Source organism: Channa argus, chromosome 11 (assembly GCF_033026475.1).
Source record: "Channa argus isolate prfri chromosome 11, Channa argus male v1.0, whole genome shotgun sequence".
Lineage (NCBI taxonomy): Eukaryota > Metazoa > Chordata > Actinopteri > Anabantiformes > Channidae > Channa > Channa argus.
In genome coordinates, this window is record NC_090207.1 from 13,173,760 (window position 1) to 13,195,461 (window position 21,702).

Below are 21,702 nucleotides of genomic sequence, written 5' to 3' on the forward strand. Positions count from 1 at the left end.
GAAAGTCAGTTTATTACCTCTGTAAGCAACCGTGAGATGTGAAAAATGTCTCCAGATGTGAAACCTTTTTTTATATTTGATTTTCATTATTATTATCACACTATTGACGTATTATAAATCCTATTCCAATCACTCTCCGTTGCACATGTAATAAAAGCCATGTTTTAATATTGTCTGTCTGATTCCATCAACCCAGTTACACTCAGGAGGAAGAATTATAACGTGTTCTTCATTGTGAGCAAAACAGCAAAACTCAAAATTGTTTTACTGGCAGAGACATTATTGCTTAGTTACATCAGTCTCAAATTCTATGAAACAAACAGACCTCTATGAACAAGAAATTTATATTGTAAAATTTTTGGTGATTATATGAGAATAAAAATTAAAATGGGTTTTTATTTATTAATGTGATTTGAATGTTATAAGAAATTCATAAAAGTATCACATCTGTATGAGTTGGGCCACCTACCGACCATAGGGTCAGAGGTTTGCATCCCTCTCTTCCCGACCACATGTCGAAGTGTCCCTGGGCAAGACACTGAACCCCCAACAGCCCGTTCCCATCCCCAGCCCAGTAGAAATTGGGGAGGGTTGCGTCAGGAAGGGCATCCAGTGTAAACACTGTGCCAAAACAAGATGCAGACAAATGATTTACTGTGGTGACCCTGAACTCACGGGATAAGCCGAAAGGATGACAAAAAATAATAAAAAAAAAAAAATCAGTGTCTCATATGAGTAGATGACTTGATTAAGTCAACTTTAAAGATTTCTCTTCTATAATTACATATTGTCATGTATTGTTGTTTGGGTGCAAATCTTCTATGCATCCATCCATTACATTTACTGATTCTAGTGCTTGGCTTTAAGAACATTTAAGCAGTGGACCTGTAAGTAAACTATAACTAGTTAGCATAAAGCACGAAAACTTGTTGCCACAGTGTCTAATGAATGGTAATGTCTTTGTTATTTGATCTGAACAAGTGACATCACTATAACTTACCGGGATATACATCCAGTCCTACTGTAATACAAACCCTTACTCAATGCAACAGGTTGCTGCAAAGCACCAATGTTATCACACACTTCAATGCAAAGGTTTGTGACTTAGGATAGAAGAAGTCAGCTATATAAGACCACTTTTTCATTAAAACGTTTAGGTAACAATATAATAAAATTGTTTTTGAACCAGTATGTTGGTAAAAGACACGTTTTCTATTTTTAATTTGTAGGTTTTCAGGCATGATATTTGGATCCATGTTTAACTCATTGCAATATTGTAAAGTACTAAGTTTAGGTGATAATCATTTCACTTCAGATTATTTCACTTTGGAATATTTCAACAAATTGAAATGCAATTTTATACTATATATTATAGTAACTGACAAAAATGCAACTGCAAGGGGGCACAAGCCAGTGTCTTCTTGTGCCAGTCCCAAGTCTGGATAAATGCAGAGGGTTGTGGCAGGAAGGGCATCCGACGTAAAACACATGCCAAATCAAACATGCGAATCGTGACAAAGACTTCCATACCAGATCGGTCGGGGCCCGGGTTAAAAACGACCGCCACCGGTGCTGTTGACCTACAGGGTACCGGTGGAAATTGGACTACTGTTGGTCGAAGACGAAGAAGAAGAGGAGGAAGGTGTGTTCGTAGGCAGAGAGAGAAGAGGAAAGCTAAGAATGTAGGACTGACAGTAGGGACTTTGAATGTTGGTACTATGACAGGGAAGGCTAGGGAGTTGATCGACATGATGCAGAGAAGGAAGGTGGACATACTGTGTGTCCAGAAGACCAGGTGGAAAGGTAGCAAGGCTAGAAGCTTAGGAGCAGGGTTCAAGTTGTTTTACCATGGGTCAGATAGGAAGAGAAATGGAGTAGGAGTTATATTGAAAGAGGATTTTGTGAGGAATGTTCTAGAGGTGAAAAGAGTATCAGACAGGTTGATGAGTCTGAAGCTGGAAGTTGAAGGGGTGATGTTCAATGTTGTGAGTGGTTATGCCCCACAGGTAGGATGTGAGTTAGAAGAGAAGGAGAAATTCTGGAGTGAGTTAATGAAATGATGCAGAGCATCCCCAGAGGTGAGAGAGTTGTCATTGGTGCAGATTTCAATGGGCATGTAGGTGAAGGGAACAGAGGTGATGAGACTGTTATGGGCAGGTTTGGTGTTCAGGACAGGAACGCAGAAGGTCAGATGGTGGTTGACTTTGCAAAGAGGATGGAAATGGCTGTAGTAAACACTTTCTTTCAGAAGAGGCAGGAACATAGGGTGACGTACAAGAGCGGAGGGAGAAGCACTCAGGTAGACTACATCTTGTGTAGACGTTGTAATCTGAAAGAGATCAGTGACTGTAAAGCATTGGTAGGGGAGAGTGTAGCCAGACAACACAGGATGGTGGTGTGTAAAATGATGCTGGTGGTGAGGAGATAAGGAGGACTAAGGCAGAGCAGAGGACGAAGTGGTGGAAGTTGAAAAAGGAAGAATGTCGTTTAGTTTTCAGGGAGGAGCTGAGACAGACTCTGGGTGGTTTGGAGGTGCTTCCAGATGACTGGACTACTACAGCTACTTTGATCAGGGAGACAGGTAGGAGGGTACTCAGTGTGTCATCTGGAAAGAGGAAAGCGGACAAGGAGACTTGGTGGTGGAAGGAGGAAGTTCAGGAGTGTATACAGAGAAAGAGGTTAGCTAAGAAGAAGTGGGACACTGAGAGGACTGAAGAGAGTAGACAGGAGTACAGGGAGATACAGCGTAAGGTGAAGATAGAGGTGGCAAAGGCCAAACAAAGAGCATATGAGGACTTGTATGCTAGGTTGGACACTAAAGAGGGAGAGGTGGATTTGTACAGGTTGGCCAGACAAAGAGATAGAGATGGAAAGGATGTGCAGCAGGTTAGGGTGATTAAAGATAAGGATGGAAATGTATTGACAGGTGCCAGGAGTGTGATGGGAAGATGGAAGGAGTACTTTGAAGAGTTGATGAACAAGGAAAATGAAAGGGAACGAAGAGTAGAAGAGGTGACTGGTGTGGAGCAGGAAGTAGCAAAGATTAGTAAGAGTGAAGTGAGGAGGACATTGAAGAGGATGAAGAGCGGAAAGGCAGTTGGTCCTGATGACATACCTGTGGAGGTATGGAAGTGTCTAGGAGAGGTGGCAGTAGAGTTTTTGACTAGTTTGTTTAACAAGATCTTGGAGAGTGAGAGGATGCCAGAGGACTGGAGGAAAAGTGTACTGGTACCAATTATTAAGAACAAGGGAGATGTGCAGAGCTGTGGCAACTACAGAGGAATAAAGCTGATGAGTCACACAATGAAGTTGTGGGAAAGAGTAGTGGAAGCTCGGCTAAGGGCAGAGGTGAGTATTTGTGAGCAGCAATATGGTTTCATGCCTAGAAAGAGTACAACAGATGCAGTATTTGCTTTGAGGACGCTGATGGAGAAGTACAGAGAGGGTCATAGGGAGTTGCATTGTGTCTTCGTAGATTTAGAAAAGCGTATGACAGGGTGCTGAGAGAGGAGCTGTGGTATTGTATGAGGACGTCTGGAGTGGCAGAGAAGTATGTTAGAGTGGTGCAGGACATGTATGAGAGCTGTAAGACAGTGGTGAGGTGTGCTGTAGGTGTGACAGAGGAGTTCAAGGTGGAGGTGGGTCTGCATCAATGATCGGCTTTGAGCCCCTTCTTGTTTGCTCTGGTGATGGACAGACTGACAGATGAGGTTAGACAAGAATCTCCCTGGACTATGATGTTTGCAGATGACATTGTTATTTGTAGTGAGAGCAGGGAGCAGGTGGAGGAAAATCTAGAGAGGTGGAGGTCTGCTCTGGAAAACAGAGGAATGAAGCTTAGCCGCAGCAAGACAGAATACATGTGTGTCAATGAGAGGGACCCAGGTGGAATGGTGAGGTTACAGGGAGCAGAGGTGAAGAAGGTGCAGGACTTTAAGTACTTAGGGTCAACGGTTCAGAGCAACGGTGAGTGTGGAAAAGAGGTGAAGAGGCGAGTGCAGGCAGGTTGGAACGGGTGGAGAAAAGTGTCAGGTGTGTTGTGTGATAAAAGAGTATCAGCGAGAATGAAAGGAAAGGTGTTCAAGACGGTGGTGAGACCAGCAATGTTGTTCGGCTTAGAGACAGTTGCACTGAAGAAAAGACAGGAGGCAGAGCTGGAGGTAGCAGAGCTTAAGATGTTGAGGTTCTCTTTGGGAGTGACGAGGATGGACAGGATCAGGAATGAGTACATTAGAGGGACAGCTCATGTTAGATGTTTTGGAGATAAAGTCAGAGAGGCCAGATTGAGGTGGTTTGGACATGTTCAGAGGAGAAACTGTGAATATATCGGTAGAAGGTTGGAGCTGCCAGGCAGGAGGTCTAGAGGAAGACCAAAGAGGAGATTTATGGATGTAGTGAGGGAGGACATGAAGTTAGTTGGTGTGAGTGAAGAGGATGCAGAGGATAGAGTTAGATGGAGGCACATGATTCGCTGTGGCGACCCCTGAAAGGGAGCAGCCGAAAGGAAAAGAAGATTATAGTAACTGACAAACCACAATATGGAATGTCAGCATGACAGAGAGAACATGAAAAACAACCGCCTGTGTTCACACATTATAACAAGGTGCAATAGGTCTTGTGTTAAACTTCTACTGCTAAACTTTTTTTTGTCCTTGGATCATTGTCCGCATGTTGATTTGGCACAGTTTGTTTTACGTTGCATGCCTTTCTGATGCAACCCTCTCCAATTTCTACCAAGCTTGACCGGCACTGCACAGCTAGGGGTGGGAATGCTACAGCTACAGCCGCCCCTAAACTTCTACTGCTAATCTAACAAGCCTAAATTAGCTTTTATTGTCATGTTACCTATTTGTAGCAATTTGTTTCCAAGTGCAGCCTTTTTCACAAAGAAGGAAACGTTAGAGTTAGTTTTTCTCACATATGTAACACAATGTTCATAGGGTTGACCCTGAAGTAAAGAACAGCACCAATGCAACACTTACAGGATACACTTAAAGGATACACTTACTTACAAGATAGACAAAATGTAAACCTGTCAGAATCAGCTGAGAACACGTCTAGCATTTAAACATGGAAGTCTCTCATTGACAGGCAGTCACACTCAGTCAATGTAACAGTAACTATCCACCAGGACCTCTGTTAATCATAACTGGCAACCAAAAAATCAACTCAGATGCCAAAAGCAGGAATGTTTTAGTGAAAAGTAACAGACAAAACACCCAGTCAAACATCTCTTCTTTCACAAAGACAGACCAGTAATTCACTGATCTATAGAAGGGAGAAGACTTCCACCACCTTAGGCTAAAAAAATACGTAGGTCCAAATAAAATTCCACACCTATTCTCTCCCAAAGCTGCCTGAGGGTATCCCACGACCTCTGCAACAGAAAGGTCATTATCAGGGAGGAAGGACCAAACGGATGGAGAGAAGGGGGGTGGGGGGGAGTGGGGGTAATTGGAAACTAGGTAGGGAAGTAAAAGGAAACATGGAAGAAAGAAAAAAGGGGAATAAAAGATGAGCAGGAAGAAAACAAAACAATAGAAAGCTGAAATTTGATTAAGAGAAATGCTACTGGAAAAAGGCTTCGGATTAGAGGGGACAGAATAGCAAAACATCATTTAAGCTCTGCTCTACCCATAAACATCACCCCTTTCAAATCTGTCATTTTTCAACAACATGGCTGATTCTTTCTTCTCCAGAGACAGGTAATCAACTCCTATCAGATCCAGACCACTAGCTAAAGTATAGATCTGACATAGCTTCAAATATTTGAACTAGCTGAGGTATGTTCGATTTGGACTGTCATCCTTTGAGGCCACACGAAGATAAGAAAAATCCACCTAAATACATCACATCATGCCTGTTATTCAATAAGTATTTAACCACTGTTTGGGATTTAAACTCTTTTAAAGCAGATTTGGAAATAGACTGAGTTGATATTTATAGCATCAATAAAATGAATGGGTCAAACAGTACATTACAGTTTGGTAATTGCAGGATAAAAGGGGGTAATAGTTTGGAAATTTTGGAAAGGTGATGGATTAAGGGGATGTTTTGGTAATATCAAAGTAACAGAATAAGCAAATTTCTGCACAATAATGACACAGAGTGGCAAAATGCAAAACTAAAAGTTCATGATAAAATAAGATTAAAGTAAGCGCTATTATCTGGAAACCAGCTAAGTGATTTCTGTGTAAAAGGCAAAAACAACGCTGCAAATTAGCTGTTTCTACTTACTTTCATCGTAATATGTGTAGTGATGAAGCCAGACAACAAGACAACTTTCCAGATGTGAAGCCCCCTTAAACCCCAATTGCAGTATGCAACTAAACATTCCCACACAAAATAAATGTATTTTATTATTTAATAAGCATTTATTTAAAAAGGCAATTATCCTATTCTAAGAGTGATCTGGCCAAGATGGCACCATTGCAAATTTCTGAAGAGACTAACATAAGCAAATAATACACTATTAATACACAACAAAGTACAAAAGCTTTCAAAAAATACAATAAATTACTATATTCAGTGTGTAACATGACATGTTGATTGCGTCAAATAAATATCTTCTGGGAGTCACATAACAGGTCTCATTTTGTGTTTAATGTGCCGCACAAAACAGCTTTTATCATTCAGTTGACATGTCACGTCCTTTATTGTTTTGATCGCAAAAGTCACACAATATCGACCTCTCCTGCTAGATGACACTTTTATGTCCGAGTACAGAAGACATCTACTACCAAACATAAAATATATACTAAAGACATACTTCCTGCATTTTTACTTGTTTCTCTTTCTTGTCTTGTCTTTCTTGTCTCTTTTGATTATCATGACTGTATTTCCTAATTAGACTTTTTTAATAACTGTCTCAGTGGGGGAGAGTAACCAGGGATACAGCCTAGGCTCAAGCATGGCATGTGGCTAACTGTTACAGCTACAACGTCCCTGGCTGATTTTTCATTAACTGGTCATAAAGGAGGCTCTGTGTGGAGCCATTTCAAGTGCCCTCAGATCTTCTTCACAAAGCACTTAGGAAAAGAAAAGAGCGCATAAACAAAAAGAGTGGGCGAATCTGGACATAAAAGTATGTCTTTAAAGTGCAGTCAAATAAACATTCAGGCATTTCTGTGTCTTTGTCTTTGTTTTCCCCCAGTTTTGAAAGTTTAAAACCCTGCATACTGCAATCCTTGTCAGCCAATTATGTTTGTGGAAACACACAACCAAGCTGGAGGTTATGGTACTGGGAACTGAACCAAGTTAAATCCACTGTTAAATATTTAATCACCCTTTGTGTCCAGCATGCTATAAAAGTCTACCACTGATCACTTGAACCTGCAGACCACCTGCATACAGATCCATAACTGAGCCTTATAATGTAAAAACATACACGTTATGTGAACTGTTTGTTATATGGCAATCAATTTTTTACCGTCTTCATGAGGATTTAGCACACAAATGATTGTGAGTGATCCAGATCATCTATCAGCACAATATACTGCAGCCTGACAGAAAACTACACAGAGCTATTGCCATGAAAAATGGCAGACAGTGCAGACAGATATATGAGGTTGAGGCTATTATAGAGACGATCAGCACCAGAATTCTTAATGGATCATTCTCAGTTTTCTAATGAGTCTCATCACATTTGCTTAAAATTCATTTGTGATATGCAATAAAATGTGACTGATAAACATTATATGAGTGAATAAATCACGTACCAATAACAATAATGCAAATATATGAAATACACACAACATGATTACGTTTATCCAAACTTCCATTCACAATACTGAAACTGTGAACATCATTGAGGACATCATCACTATCTAATTTTATGACATTATTTTTCTACTATGCTGGGCACAGCAGGGTGAAACAGGGAAGCAACCAACTGTCCTTCACCCAGATGTAGCTGGCCCTGATCACTGATCACATAGGCAAGATAGATTTCCAGTGGCAACTGCTGAGGTATAACATCATTATGCTTATTATTGATGCAAGTGTATTTGATAATAATTTCATGTGAGTCAGATTTTTTTTTTTGCACTGTAGCAGTAGTTCTCAGTCCCTCTCCTCCTGCTGGTTTTATGTTCTGCCAAACTGCATTCACTTGGTGTCCGAGTTCTAAATCCTTTCATGATTAGACAGCAGGAATTAAAACCTGCAGGGCTTTGTGTCCCAACTTTAAGAAGTGAAAACAAATTGTCTGGGTGAGACATAATTTGGGTCAGCTTCTAATATTTTCACAAGTATGCTCTACTAATGCTGAGACTTTAAAATAATTTTTGGTAAAAAAAAAACCCACAAACAAAAGGGATTTCTATTAGATGTAATAGTCTATCCCTGGTCATTAAATGCTGGACAATTAAGGCTAGAGCAATACTGCTGAATTACTCTTTGTTAAATATAATAGGGATTAGAGAAAAACCCCTTTCGTATTCATGTTTATATGTAACTCAGCTTCTAATCCACTTTTTATGCATGCTTACATTATGGGCAGAAGAAGACTGTCACAACAAGGAAAGACATACATAGGATAATATACTTATGTTTTAAATAACTCCAACAAATGTCTGACTAAAATGAAAACTGACTAAAAGAGTAGTTTTCTGTCAGTCTGTCATATTTCTGCACTATGATTTCTCCAACACACACACACACACACACACAAACACTAAGCATTTAAATGGTATTTTCTATGAATAATAAGTCCCTCCAGGAATTTGTGATGTTGCAATCACAATAATTAATTTAACCCTGTGAATACTGTGCAACCTTGTATTTTAAAACAGCATAAAAACATCACAACATGCATCGCAATTTTTTATAAAATCTGTCATAAAATCATGCATTTTGGGCAACAACAATAAAAAAAAAAAGGTCAGAGACATACAGTAGTAACCAGGTTACAACAGAGCATATAAAAACATTCTCTGCCTCTCCTAGGTTAATGAATGTACAGATGTAGACATTAAAAGTGTCATGGTTTTTGTGTGCGGTGTGTCCGCGGTACCCTACTGGTTGTTCCATCAGGAATGCAGTGTGTTTAGTTCAGAAAAAGGCTTATTATACCTACAGTTCCTCTTTTTAGCCACCAGGCATTGCTAAATTTCGCCCTCGTACCCAGTCAACAGAAATGAATCCTACTGTCTATGGATGCATCGACAACTTCTTGGTGAAAACTAGTTTTAAATCTGATCTATCACACAGCTGCTGTCGTAACTTTATGTTTATGTTGATTCTGTCAGATGATGTGATTGCCATAATATTTCCTATGGATTGTGTCTCTGTCTCTGTAATGTGGGTCGAGATGAGATTACATTATTGTTTAATACATGTTTAGTCACCCTGTCATAATGAACTACAAAAATATTTTGAAGGGAACATTTGATATTTGAATTACAGCCCACTGCAATGTCTTTAATGAATGAATCGATACATTTACCTATAGACATGTGAACACTTGTCCATCACTCTAATGGAGTAGCGAGGTTGTAAAGTGCAGCCCTTTAATGCCAGATTTGTGAGTTTGATTCCATCGTTGTTCCATGAAAGAACAAAAACCAGGGATCAATCAGCTGTATTTTCATTATTTATTAAAATAAGTTCTCCTCTCTTTCTGTAGTTGTAAGCACAGTTCTACAAATCACCTGTGTTGGACAAACTACACAGCCATTTGTCCAACACTGAGTGGAAATTCACATTGCTGCGGTAGAAATTCACATTGTGTGTAAATATTGTTAAATGTTACGTGAATTACTTGGATTAGTTTTTATTTATCATGGGCTGCAGTTATGTTTTACTGTGCATGTTTTTAGTGTCAGAACAGCTGGAGCAGCTCCTCCTTTTTCATTTGGACATTTACTGCAGTGACTTTTCCACCCAAAGACAAATGATTTTTAAAAAAATAGGTATGCAGTTAGTTTCCTCATAGTTTATTACTAGAATTCACTTAAAAGCATCTCTCTCTTCTCCTGAAGTGCTCACGGTTCGCATGTCTGCCTATAAAAATGCAGGTCTCTAAAACTGACCTGAACATGCACTAGGTTTGAGTTTGTCCGTTCCTCCAAACTCAGTCTTTGAATGCGTCCCAACGTTTTCAGCTCCGAGAGATTTGCGCTGATCTCAGTCTACTGCCCTGCTAAATTGCAAGACCCAGTATGGGTCTGGGTCTTCCTAGGGTCTGGGTCTGTGAGTCTCAAAGATATTTAATTTTCATCCTAGGACTAATGGTGTGTTAAGTTTTCTTGCCAATCTCTGCCAGACAATGAGTGACTGATTTCCATTGCTGGCTCATGTTCATAGCCTTTTAAAATGTTGTAATAAATTTTGAAAAATAAAAGCTGGTGTCAGCTGTTGGCTAAACTACGACAACAACCTCCCATGGCTGTCAATGAGCTCATCATTATCAGACTATTTCGATTTTACGTTAATTGAACGGTGAATATGCTGAATGATTGTATCACAGTGTGTAGATTTGTCAGATCAACTGGCTTTTTGGACAAAAGAACTAACTTTTTTGTAAGATCATACAGAGGCAGAAAAAAAACATTATCACCATGGATTGATGTCTTGGAGTGAAAATTCTTAATTGGTGCAGTTTATGAATCTGCTGTTTCTTTTCTTTCTCCTTTTGTTACTGTGCTGTTTCCTCCTTTATTCTGTCAGCTAGGACTTATTTATTATTATTATTATTATTATTATTATTATTATTATTATTATTATTATTATTATTATTATTATCTTCTCATAGGCTAGTGTGTGTCCAACATAGAGTTCAGTGTTGTTTAGAACAGTCTACTTTAAACTAATCTAATCATGATAACTAATCTGAAGCTGTCATACAAAAAGATCTCTGTTTAATAAACGAACAGCGCGATCATGTGTTAGTAACTAACCAGACATAGGTGAGGTGGGGAAGCCCCCAATCTTGTTTAGGATAAATTTGAGAGTAAAACAGCACTAAAACAAATACAATTATGAAATTAATTTCCCCTTTGTCATTCATGTTTTTTTATATGTTTATTTTTTTCATTTCCTGACTCAAACTGTCATCCAGCTGAATATTTCATCCATTATTAAAATAACTTCAGCCTGATAAAGATCAAAAAACACCAGCAGGTTATTCCCAGGGAATATAAAATCTCCCATATAAACACTGAAAGCAGGCATCAATTCTGAACAGTAATTATCTGTGAAATTGCTTAATAAAGTCAGATTAACTGCACCATATTTAGGTTTCTTGAAACTTTGTGTTTGGGAAAAGTTTGCTGTTCTCATGCCTCTTCAATGGGATATATCCTCATCTCTAGTACCTTGTTGATGTACAAATACACGAATACTGGTGTGGTAGGAATTATGATTTCTGCATGCACCAGGGTACTATAGCTCTGAGTGTAAGCTGAGCAAGACCTACAGACCATATACTGTAATCGCTGTAATCGCTGTTAGAGTGACAAACTCACGCGGCAGAGACAGACACATCACTGATTTGGGTATGAGAGCAACACACAAGGGGGAAAATCTACAAATTCTTGTGCTGAATATTGTTATTTTCTTTGAAAAAAGTTGTTAACAAGTTAGTTATATCAGTTGTGCATAACGGAGAGTCACACGTGAAAGCTACAAGACAACATAAACACAACAATGTGGAAAAGCACACCTACACTTTTCTGCCCTCTGTGATAAGTGCTGCATTACCATTTAAACTCTTTCTATAAAGCAGCATAGCTTGCAGTGTTAAGATCAATTCTGAAGACCTTTGCCTCAAGATTTAGATAACACTTCTAACCTTTGGAGTTAATCAGAGTAAACACCAGCTGGTACCCAGAAGGGTACTTGAGAATACAAATTGTGTATCTTGAATATTAAAATAGTGTAGCCTACACTTTAGCTTGAAATTTACATAATTTTCTCTGAGAACAATTTTTTTTCTGTACTACAGTCAGAAAGATTGAATTGCTAACCCTCACATCCAGCTGTTCCTCTGTTTCTTCATTAGCACATCATTTATATGCAAGTAAACACCATCCTGTGTCATACAGGGCAAAAAAATTTAGCTTTTACAATCCAAACGTGGTCACTTTTTTTAATTGTAAAACTACCACTTTTATTTATTTATTGACATCAATGCTAGACAGTAAAGGCGGGTTTAAACAAGATTAGCTTAGTTTTTTATTAGTAGTTTTGCCTTTTTTAGCTCTGCTTCATATATATATATATATATATATATATATATATATATATATATATATACACCAAATTATTATTTTACTCTGTTATTACCAAGATGTAATAAAAAGTGCAACAAAATTATTTATATTTCTAGGTGGAAAGTCCAATTTATGAACCCAAGTATATTATAGGGTTTCTTTTAACATTAATTTGAGATGTCAGGAAAGCAGACCAGTACTAAGAACATCACAGGAAAGAAAATGAGGAACAGAGAAGAAGACTATATTGAATTGTGTCGTGCTTACTTCAGCATAAATTAACTTTAGTAGAAAGAGATAGGGAAGGAAAATTAACCACTGGAAAAGGTAAACTTTGGCATCATGGATCATATATTATTGCTGTGATGGCCAATTTATAAATCTGACATACACATCAGGCGTAACATTATGAGCACCTGTGCAGTTTAATGCAAGCCAATACTTTTACGAGGTTTTAATATTTTTCAATGTTTAAGTTGAAACTGTCAAAAAGGTGATAATTTTACTATGCATTTATTATTGAGGTCAAAGTGGGTAGTGGAGCTGTACTGCAGTGCACTATAGGAAGATGTGGTTCTAATGTTTTGGCCACCATATTTAAAAGGAATAAGGTCTTCATCTTGGACTATTAAATAAAGTAGGTCTGAGCAGTTTTACATCAGAAACTTGACAGTGACACCAAGACAACTCCAAGGAAAACTGGGATACAAAGAAGCAGTGGGAGCAAAGTAAGGAGACTTACTTTAGCCAGCAGTGATTGTGCCAGACGTTCTGTGTTTGATTTGAAAACTGCTGTGTTTTGCTTCTTGTAGTTTTCCTCTGTCTTTTTTTCTGTCTGAACACAAATATACAGCATTTAAACATATAAAGTATGAATATATATATATATATATATATATATATATATATATATATATATATATATATATATATATATATATAAATAAAAAATGCAGGGCATGAGTAACAAGAGCCTTTAATTTGAGCCTAATTAGTATCTGTACATATATGACTTTAAGTTGACTAAGTAACAGAAGAAAGAGTCAAGAGGTAAATGAATGACTAAAAAGAATCAATTCATTTTCCTACCTCATACTGTCCTGGACTTGGGGCTTCTAGGGATTCCTTTTTGGGAAAGAGGAACTTGCGTTGAGCAGTGGAGCCAAAACCTCCCTTCCTGTTTCTCTCAAAAAGTGCCTTTTTAAAACTCTCTTGGGCTAAACCATAATCAAACACATTATAGGACCCTGGACCTAGACAGAGGACACACAGGAGGGGGATTATTGTGTGTCTAAGTGAAATATGTTTTTATATAGTTCTTCTTTTCACTAACCTGAGACAAAATCATCTAAGAAAATTGTAGTGCTTATTTTTCCTCAGACCAATACCTGTTGGCTCCGTCTAATCCTCCCAGAATTGATGTTAAGACACAGACATCAGACACGTGTAGTGTAGGTGTAACTTTGGCTTAGTATCTAGTTTTGGCAGTATGTACTGCATTCATGTTCGCTCATGCTGAAAATTACGCTTGCACTACAGGACATTATTCTTTATGATAATATACTTTATGACCGGGCAGGTCCAGCACACTCTACCTCACACTTTAACAAATTAAAAAATATACAACAAAAATATACTGCAAAAACAGTAAAGAAAGTAAGTAAACACAGTCATAATAAAATGTGAGGAAACAAATAAAAAATACTTATATATAACTGGCAAAATGTAAAATAAGAAGTTAAGTTTGTATTTTTTCATTAAACTTGCCAGAATATTCATATCAATAACGATAATGTCTATATTTTAAAAAAAGCTTACACAAACTTCAAAGTAACACAATGCAAATACACAGTCGGTACAATCTCTACTGAGAGGACAGTTGGAGGCTGACCCTTACCACCAGCAATGTGGATTTTTTTTTTTTAGAAAAACTGAAAAATTTGATCAGAGATGGTTTATTTTGTACGCATGGCTCACATTTCACTTACATTTGCGCATGCATGTCAGTTTCTGACCACCAGAGGTCGATTCACGTATCTCGTGAGCAGAGTTTTGAGTGAGCAGAACTCTTTTTTTCAGAAATGGCTGTTTACAGTTTAATACAGTGTATTATGCCTTACTAATCCAAATAAATACACATTCAATTTTGGTTTATATTAGATTGTGAGCTGTTATTTAATTTATGAAATGAAACTAAATCTAGAATTTTAAAGGTATTTTAGACTTTCAGGCTATAATTACAAAATCTAAATGCAAATCCAGACATTCCAAGTAACCCACTCAGTGGCCAATACAAGCACAAACATGTTTTACTTCCTGTTTCAGTTCTTTTCAAAATGTTAATACAAGCTGAAAAGTAGTGCTCATTATCTTAATTGCTACCTGTTTGATTGACTGTAATAGCCACGTCAAGTTAAAATCTGAACTTTTAAAGAACACGGACTGTGTGAAATGAAAAAAGAACACGATTGAGGCTTTCCAACTAAAATAAAAACAAATGTTGTATTCAGACATTATAAGGTTTCAATCAAGTGCTGGTATTAAGACACATGTCTCAGGTATTCATTTTAAGAGCTACATCCATTATATTTATGTATTTGATTCTAAAGCAACATTGTAACATATGTGTAACAAAATAACTACATTAGGAAATTCCACCAGCATTTACCACAGAATAGATTAGAACACACACTCAACCACACATACTGACCTGGTGTGGAGCATGTTTTGTTGTTAAGGGCGAAACGCGCTGTTGTGATGCCAAATGGGCTTTTCTTCACTCCTGTTGTTCTTTTCACCATCTCCAAGGCACAGCGTGGGTCATTATATACACCAACAGGGGGCGACACTTCTTTCACAGGGCTGAACCTCTAACGGACAGAGATGAAAGTGAATGGGATGGATGTAGAATAGAGTGAGAGACATAACCAACAATTTCACAATCGTAAACTCCGACTTTCTCCCTACCATCTCATACGACCCATTGAAATGTTTAGCAGGCATCTGCTGAAATTGTGCACTGGACTATAACTTCCTGTGTAAAAGTCCTGTGTTTTATGACCATCCAACATACCTCTTTCTGATGGTCTAATGTTCACTACAGCCGTTAGATGTTACCCAGTGGTAATATGTATCTGTTGGTCATTTTAAGTTTCTGCTACAAATGGCCTTGATTAAACAGAAAATAAAAGGCAGGAAAGAAATGCATCTTAAGTCTACACCCTAGCAAATACCAAAATTTTACAATTGTCAATTTCTATTTATCAAACTTAGATCAGCACTGTTTTAAGTGGCAGTTCATTTATTGTCTTGACTCAGCGTCTATATAGAAAATAAAAACAGCTGTAAATATTTGCTTTCTCTACAAGTACAACAAGTAATAGGACACTTTATAGCATTGTTGTCAGAGCAAAACCAGCAAAGACAACTTAACACAAAACAAAAGAGCAGCATTTCAGTACATACTCACTGTGGACTGCTTAATGCACACCAGAAGGCAAAACTGCTAGATAGATGATAAACATATCCACAATTTTAAATTATTGTGATAAGAAGACATTTTTTAAACCATAATTTAAAACTGTTTATCCTTAGTGGCCATTTGAGAACATTTCAGAGTCAGTTTGACATTGTCAGACACAGCACAGCTTTGATCAGTCACATCTTTACTTTTCAAACCTCAGCTGTACCTTTGTTTCATTTAACATACCATAACACCAGCCTGCCACTTTGACAATATCTTGTTTTATTCTTTTCCATAAATCCAAGTTAAAAATAGAAAAAACAAAAATGACAACACGACCCCCCAAAAAAAGACATGGAAGAAATGGTATGAAGTGAAATAAGAGCAAACTGCATACAGACAGAACAAAGTACTGGTAATGAGGAGAGAGAAGATGAGATGAGGTAAACAGCATCTTTAACTCCAAGTTAATGATGCACACAATCAGGTATGTCTGCATAGGTATGTGTTTTCTGACTGTTTTGCTGATATCAGAGCTGATTCAGCACTGCTATAGCTTGGCAGCTTCACTTCGTGGGAACAAATGTGTTTATTTGATTGCCTATTATAACAACACCAGCAATCAAGGGACCAAAGCAGATAAGTTCCTTTTTCTGTCAAAATCACTGATGCTGAACTGTGCTTCAGTGTAGCTCTAAATTTGTCTTCAGCATCTCACTACTGAACTATTTATGTGGTTTTTATTTAATGTTACGGTGGAATGAAAAGAACTTGATTCCTTCAAATACCAGCATGACCACATTAAAGTTTGCCACACACACAAACACAAACACACACAAAGTGACAAACAGAAAAAATGGTAGAAACAGTGAGAAGGAATGAAGCAAAGACAAAGAGAATGAGAGAGAGAGGGGAAGCCTCTGTATATAATGTGTAATTATGCATCCTATTAACTTTGGTTGAGATAATTACAGTGTTTTCTAAACATACATTTATAAAAATGAGGAAAGGCATCACCTTTCTTCCCCGCTCTGTAGAACAAACTAACCAACAAAATTCTAGGAAGCAAAATGATATCTGATAATGAAGTGGGGGGGGTCAAGTAAAGATGGACCAATGTGCGAAACAATAGAGATAGAAAGAAAGAGAAGCTGACAACACAGAAAAACAAATAATTAAAGTTTGCCGCACACACACTTAGTCAATTCTCCAGATTCAAACTATAAAAACGATCTTAAATATAACCCATTTGTTGGAAACATTCCAATCATTGATTTGCACTTTCCATTTAAACAAGATGCAGCCTATAGTAAATTAGTTCCGGGGTAATGAAAATTGTGTTAGTAATGCACAGTTGAATTATTGAGCTTTTAGGTAAAAAGGGGCAATGACAGCAAGAGAAGAACAAGTGAAGAGGTGTAGTTGGAGGAGGAAATGGAAAGAGGAGAGGGAAATGATTGAGAGAGGAAATGCTTGGGTTAGAAATAGAGAGCACTTAAAGAGAAGAAAAGAGAAGACCATAAACTACATGACATGCTGTTTCAAGGCCAAAACAAACTGTATTTCTTCAAAGTCAGCTGAGAGATGGGGTTTGTGACCATCTGGCAATCCAAATCTGCCCTACTGGCTTTGGTAAAGTCTTATTCATGGGCATATTTTTTTCCATCTCAAATTGACTGACTGAGCTTTGTTGGCACTTCACAAGGATGGGATTTGAAAGTTTTTTAATTCTTCCTGCTGTTATTTTTCCAAACACACATAATAATACATGCTAAAGAAATACACACAAAATGTTCTCAAAATGAGGTGCCTCTACGGGCACTGTGGTGACAGAACATCTTAATGTCTGTTAATGTGGATTAACGAGTCCACAGAGTGATGGAACCATAGAAGTAATGAAGTGCCCTCGTGCTCTTCTGGCACCAAACAAACAAAGCAAAACAATTGTTATAGGAGGTGCACGGGCATTGCTGCAATTAAAGCAATGCGTCCAAAAAATATACAATACCCAAACCGTCAATTTGTGCAAGTGAAGCAGTGAAGAATTGTTTTTGTCTAATTTGTTTCAGCTGAATCCCTTTGGCAAAATCAAATTTTTAGTATAATATATCACATAATAATCACATTTGCGTAAAACTGCACTTAAGCCATCAGATTCATGTTTGATATACTGTATGTATCATAGATAAGAGTTGTCATTGTGGGAATTAGCTGTGATTAGCCAGACAGCTATGAAGGATCAACTGTGACGTTACAGTGGGATGAATCAACAAAAGCTCGTTTGCTGAATAGGGCCATGCAACATCCTCACAATTCCACATTTCCTTTGTATCCCAAAAAGCCAGAAAAAAAACTAACTTGCTGATGATGCTAGTTATGTCTTGTCTCAACTATATTCATACATTGATTCTAAGGAAACCAGAGATTAGGGTGTATTTTACCAATTTTTTAATTATAAATGGCATTCATAAGCATTTGTCACCATTCTTCAAACATTAAATTGTATTTACCGAACAATGTATATTTTGTTTTAATCTTCACATTACATCAACTTTATTCAGTGGTGTTGCACCCAATGTTTAAAGGCCTTTTGTAAAGTACAATTAAATGTGAAATGTTGTGGACTCCATAGGGAAAAAGAAGGGACTTAAGAACTCAAACTGAAACTAAAAGTATGGGGAGAGTAGAGACACAGAAAACAGCCATACCTGAAAGAGAAAGGAAAGAGAAAATAGAATGGCACATGAGGGAAACTGGAGAAGCTTGCAAGGATGAAAGAAAGGAGTTAAAAATGGGGACTAAGAGAAAATAATGGGAGCAAACAAACAGGAAAAATAGATATGAGTGGAGCAGCAAAGACAAGGGGAATCAAGGAAAAAACAGGTGCCAGATTGATGCTTTGATATTGGGATATTGGGAAGTCAAAGAGAGTAAAAGAGGTGAAAAACTGGAGGATCCCAGCTGTTACTCTAATCTTCCCCTTCCTCCTTCCTTTACTGCTTTCTTCCCTTGTTTCCTCTACATCCCTCCGTAGGCTAACTGTGTCAGATGGAACCGGACTCAGGGAGACGAAGATCTAAGAAAACTGTCGCTTTCAGTTCTGCATTAGAGATGGCTTATGACACGCAAACACAGACACATTCACTTACAGACGTTCCTCAGTGGGTGTCACTGACGACATCAGTAAGTCGACGCACTAACACAGCATGTGGCCAGGGAAATTAGGTCAGAGCACACTATGACACACACATATGTACACATGCATCAAATAAACTCTCCAGAATCTTGCACCAGTTGTTCTGACCAGGAAACAAGTAAAATGTTTTGTGTTTCAGACATCATTAAGGTAATTTGAGGTAACAAGTGTGTGTGTATGTGAATTGGGCCTGGTGGTAGAGCATTGGCTTGCGATGCAGAAGGGCGGGGGCTCGAATCCCAACGCCACCAGGCGTGGCACCGCCAAGCCACCAAGAACCGCCTTGGTGCTGGTCCCCAGCCCAGATAAATCGAGAGGCCGAGCGGAAAAGGTGGTCGAGTGGTGGAAGACACACGTTGCTGGATGTTACTTAGGGTACTCTAGAGGCTATCTCCTAAAAATCATTAAAAAAACGTTCTTCAGTAACCAAGCGTTGGTGACTTTGAGGTATGCTTGGGATTACTGTCTTGTTGAAAATTGCAGTGAAGCCCAAGCTTCCCTTTCCAAGTACTAAAGCCGTTGAAGCCAAATGAAGTCCTTGATTAGTTTCATGAGGTTTAAGATAATACCTGGTTTGAAAGCCTGTGTTCTTAATGGAGGATTCTATTCAGGGGGTTCAGACTGCAGTTGACTGTAAAAGTGACATTTTGTGTTGAATTTGGAGGAACCACTTGTAACATTAGCTGTGTTTAGATATTTAAGTTGTTCTTGTTTGATGTGTTCGTTACATATAGCTGAAATTTGTAAATTTGTACATTTCACCCAAATAGCGTATTTTCAATGAGGGGTTGAATATTTTTGAGTGCAACTGTACATGAGCTCTAAAATATGTGCCAACAATATGGTACCATAGAGTGGTTTACAAACCCCAGGTATCCAAACTTTAGTTAAATACTTTTTTCTAACAAAAAAGGCGGAATTTAAAGGTGGGGACCATGTGTATTATGGTTTCCTGTTCTCTCTTACAGACTCATATGTTCTATTGACTGTTATTGTAATCACAACCCTAAGCTGACCCTTAAGCAATTTACTTTCCATGAAAAGTGTGTTTTTTCAGAGTTTCATGAGATATACTACATCATACTGTATGAGATATACTACATCATACTGTATGAGATATACTACATTATACTGTAACAAAAAGAGAATCTAATTACTACATCTATATCCGTGTGCAGATAAAATTTACACATTTGCGTGAATTTTCTGTGTGTGTGTATGTGTGTGTGGGTGTGTGAGAGAGAGAGAGCATACACCGTCACATTGGGTGAGTTAGAGTGATAATTGAAAGTTTCACAAAGTGAATCTGTGGGGCAGTGCCACAGAGAGAAGTATTCAAGAGACACACATTTTAACATCCTTCATCTTCGCTCATGTGAGGCTCTTAATAAACTCCTCTTCACCCCCATCTGAAGAAACCCTCCAATCCCAGCATGTCAATTAAAAAAACACAGTCGGTCTTAGGGTTTTGGATCTATAACTCAATCTTAAATATTCCATATTAAAATCCAACCCCCTATGAGAAATTGAAAATTTAATATATTTGTCTTCAGCTGATTATGTCTGAGAAAGCTTTTGAATATGGTCTGATTGTTTCCTCTGTTTAGAGCACATTAGAAACATGTAGTGTGTTTTCTCTGTCTATAGACCAATACAGTGATAGAGCATCTACTTTGTGCGTTTACTTGAGTAAAATAACATTCAGGGTACTTGCAGTGGAGCATTTGTTAGGCAAACACTTCCCCTTTGAATAAAGAGCTAAGCAACATAGATTATCTGGGATTTATATTCTAATCGCTACAGTTTTTTCAACAAGCCTTCTTATATAACTAAATATATATGTAAAACATAGGTATAACAGTAAGACATTACAAAGCTCTACTGCCTCAGTTTAACCTATATACTTACTTATAAATAATTAACTTTGACCTGAATATACACAGGCATTGAATCAATGCAAAAGGAAGGCAAAAAAACAAAACCACAATAATTGAAATAGACCCTGGTGCTATAATCACTTGAAAATGAGCCTGCCCTACAACCTGATTCAGCTGGAAATACACAGACAAAGCTACACACAGAGCCGCCAACTTTGCTGAATACTGTGTGCACTGTACCTCAGCCTGGGAGAGGAAGGGGCAAGTGAACTTTGGTAGTTGCCCACTAGACTTCACAGACTTGTCAAACTGACTTCTGATGTGGTATTGGCCTGGACCAGGAACTCCCTGATGGGAAGCAAAGAGAGAGAGATATTGAGTAAATCAAGTGCAATTGTAGTAGGATGCACTTACATGCTTTGGTTTAATTGGTTTTCTTGTAGTGGTGTCAATCAGAATAACAGAAAGAGACACTTAGAGGAAAAAGGAGAAATGAACAAAAAGATGCTTTGATGTTTCTTTCACTTTCTGAAATAAAAGTAGAGCTCAGGAAGGTGAGGTTTGGAAGAAAACAAACTGAAAGACAAAAATGAAACTAAGCAAGAGTGTGAGCAACATGTGAGAACATTTTCCTTTACTCTACAATGAATTCATCCATGTTTAGAAACAGCAGAGACCAGAATTGAACTAACCATGTGCAAGATTGCTCTTTTCATACTCCTATACCATGTCATGTACTAAATCAAAATTACTGCAACATTTCAATGCAGTAATTACTGTAACTCGCAAACCAGCTAAAAACGCTAGACCTAACACGGTTAGAGATAAAGAAACACATACTCATACTTTCCACATCCCCTACTGCAGAGCTGGGACATTGTTGTAGGTTGCTAGACCAGAGGTAATTTAACTAGCTCTGCAGTACAGCAGAATGGAGATTGTTAGCAGTTGTAC

The 21,702-nt window shown here is 37.9% G+C and overlaps 1 protein-coding gene across 2 annotated transcripts in view; it reads right to left on the bottom strand.

Annotated features, from left to right (window-relative positions):
- stpg2 (sperm-tail PG-rich repeat containing 2) overlaps positions 1-21,702 on the bottom strand; it is a 62,337-nt gene that overhangs the window by 27,868 nt on the left and 12,767 nt on the right. For both annotated transcript variants that reach the window (XM_067520753.1, XM_067520752.1), the window contains exons 7-10: positions 20,989-21,096; positions 14,923-15,082; positions 13,302-13,465; positions 12,955-13,047 (exon numbers count right to left, since the gene is read on the bottom strand). In XM_067520753.1, the coding sequence (XP_067376854.1) occupies positions 12,955-13,047; positions 13,302-13,465; positions 14,923-15,082; positions 20,989-21,096 (525 nt within the window). The remainder of the gene's footprint in view (positions 1-12,954; positions 13,048-13,301; positions 13,466-14,922; positions 15,083-20,988; positions 21,097-21,702) is intronic.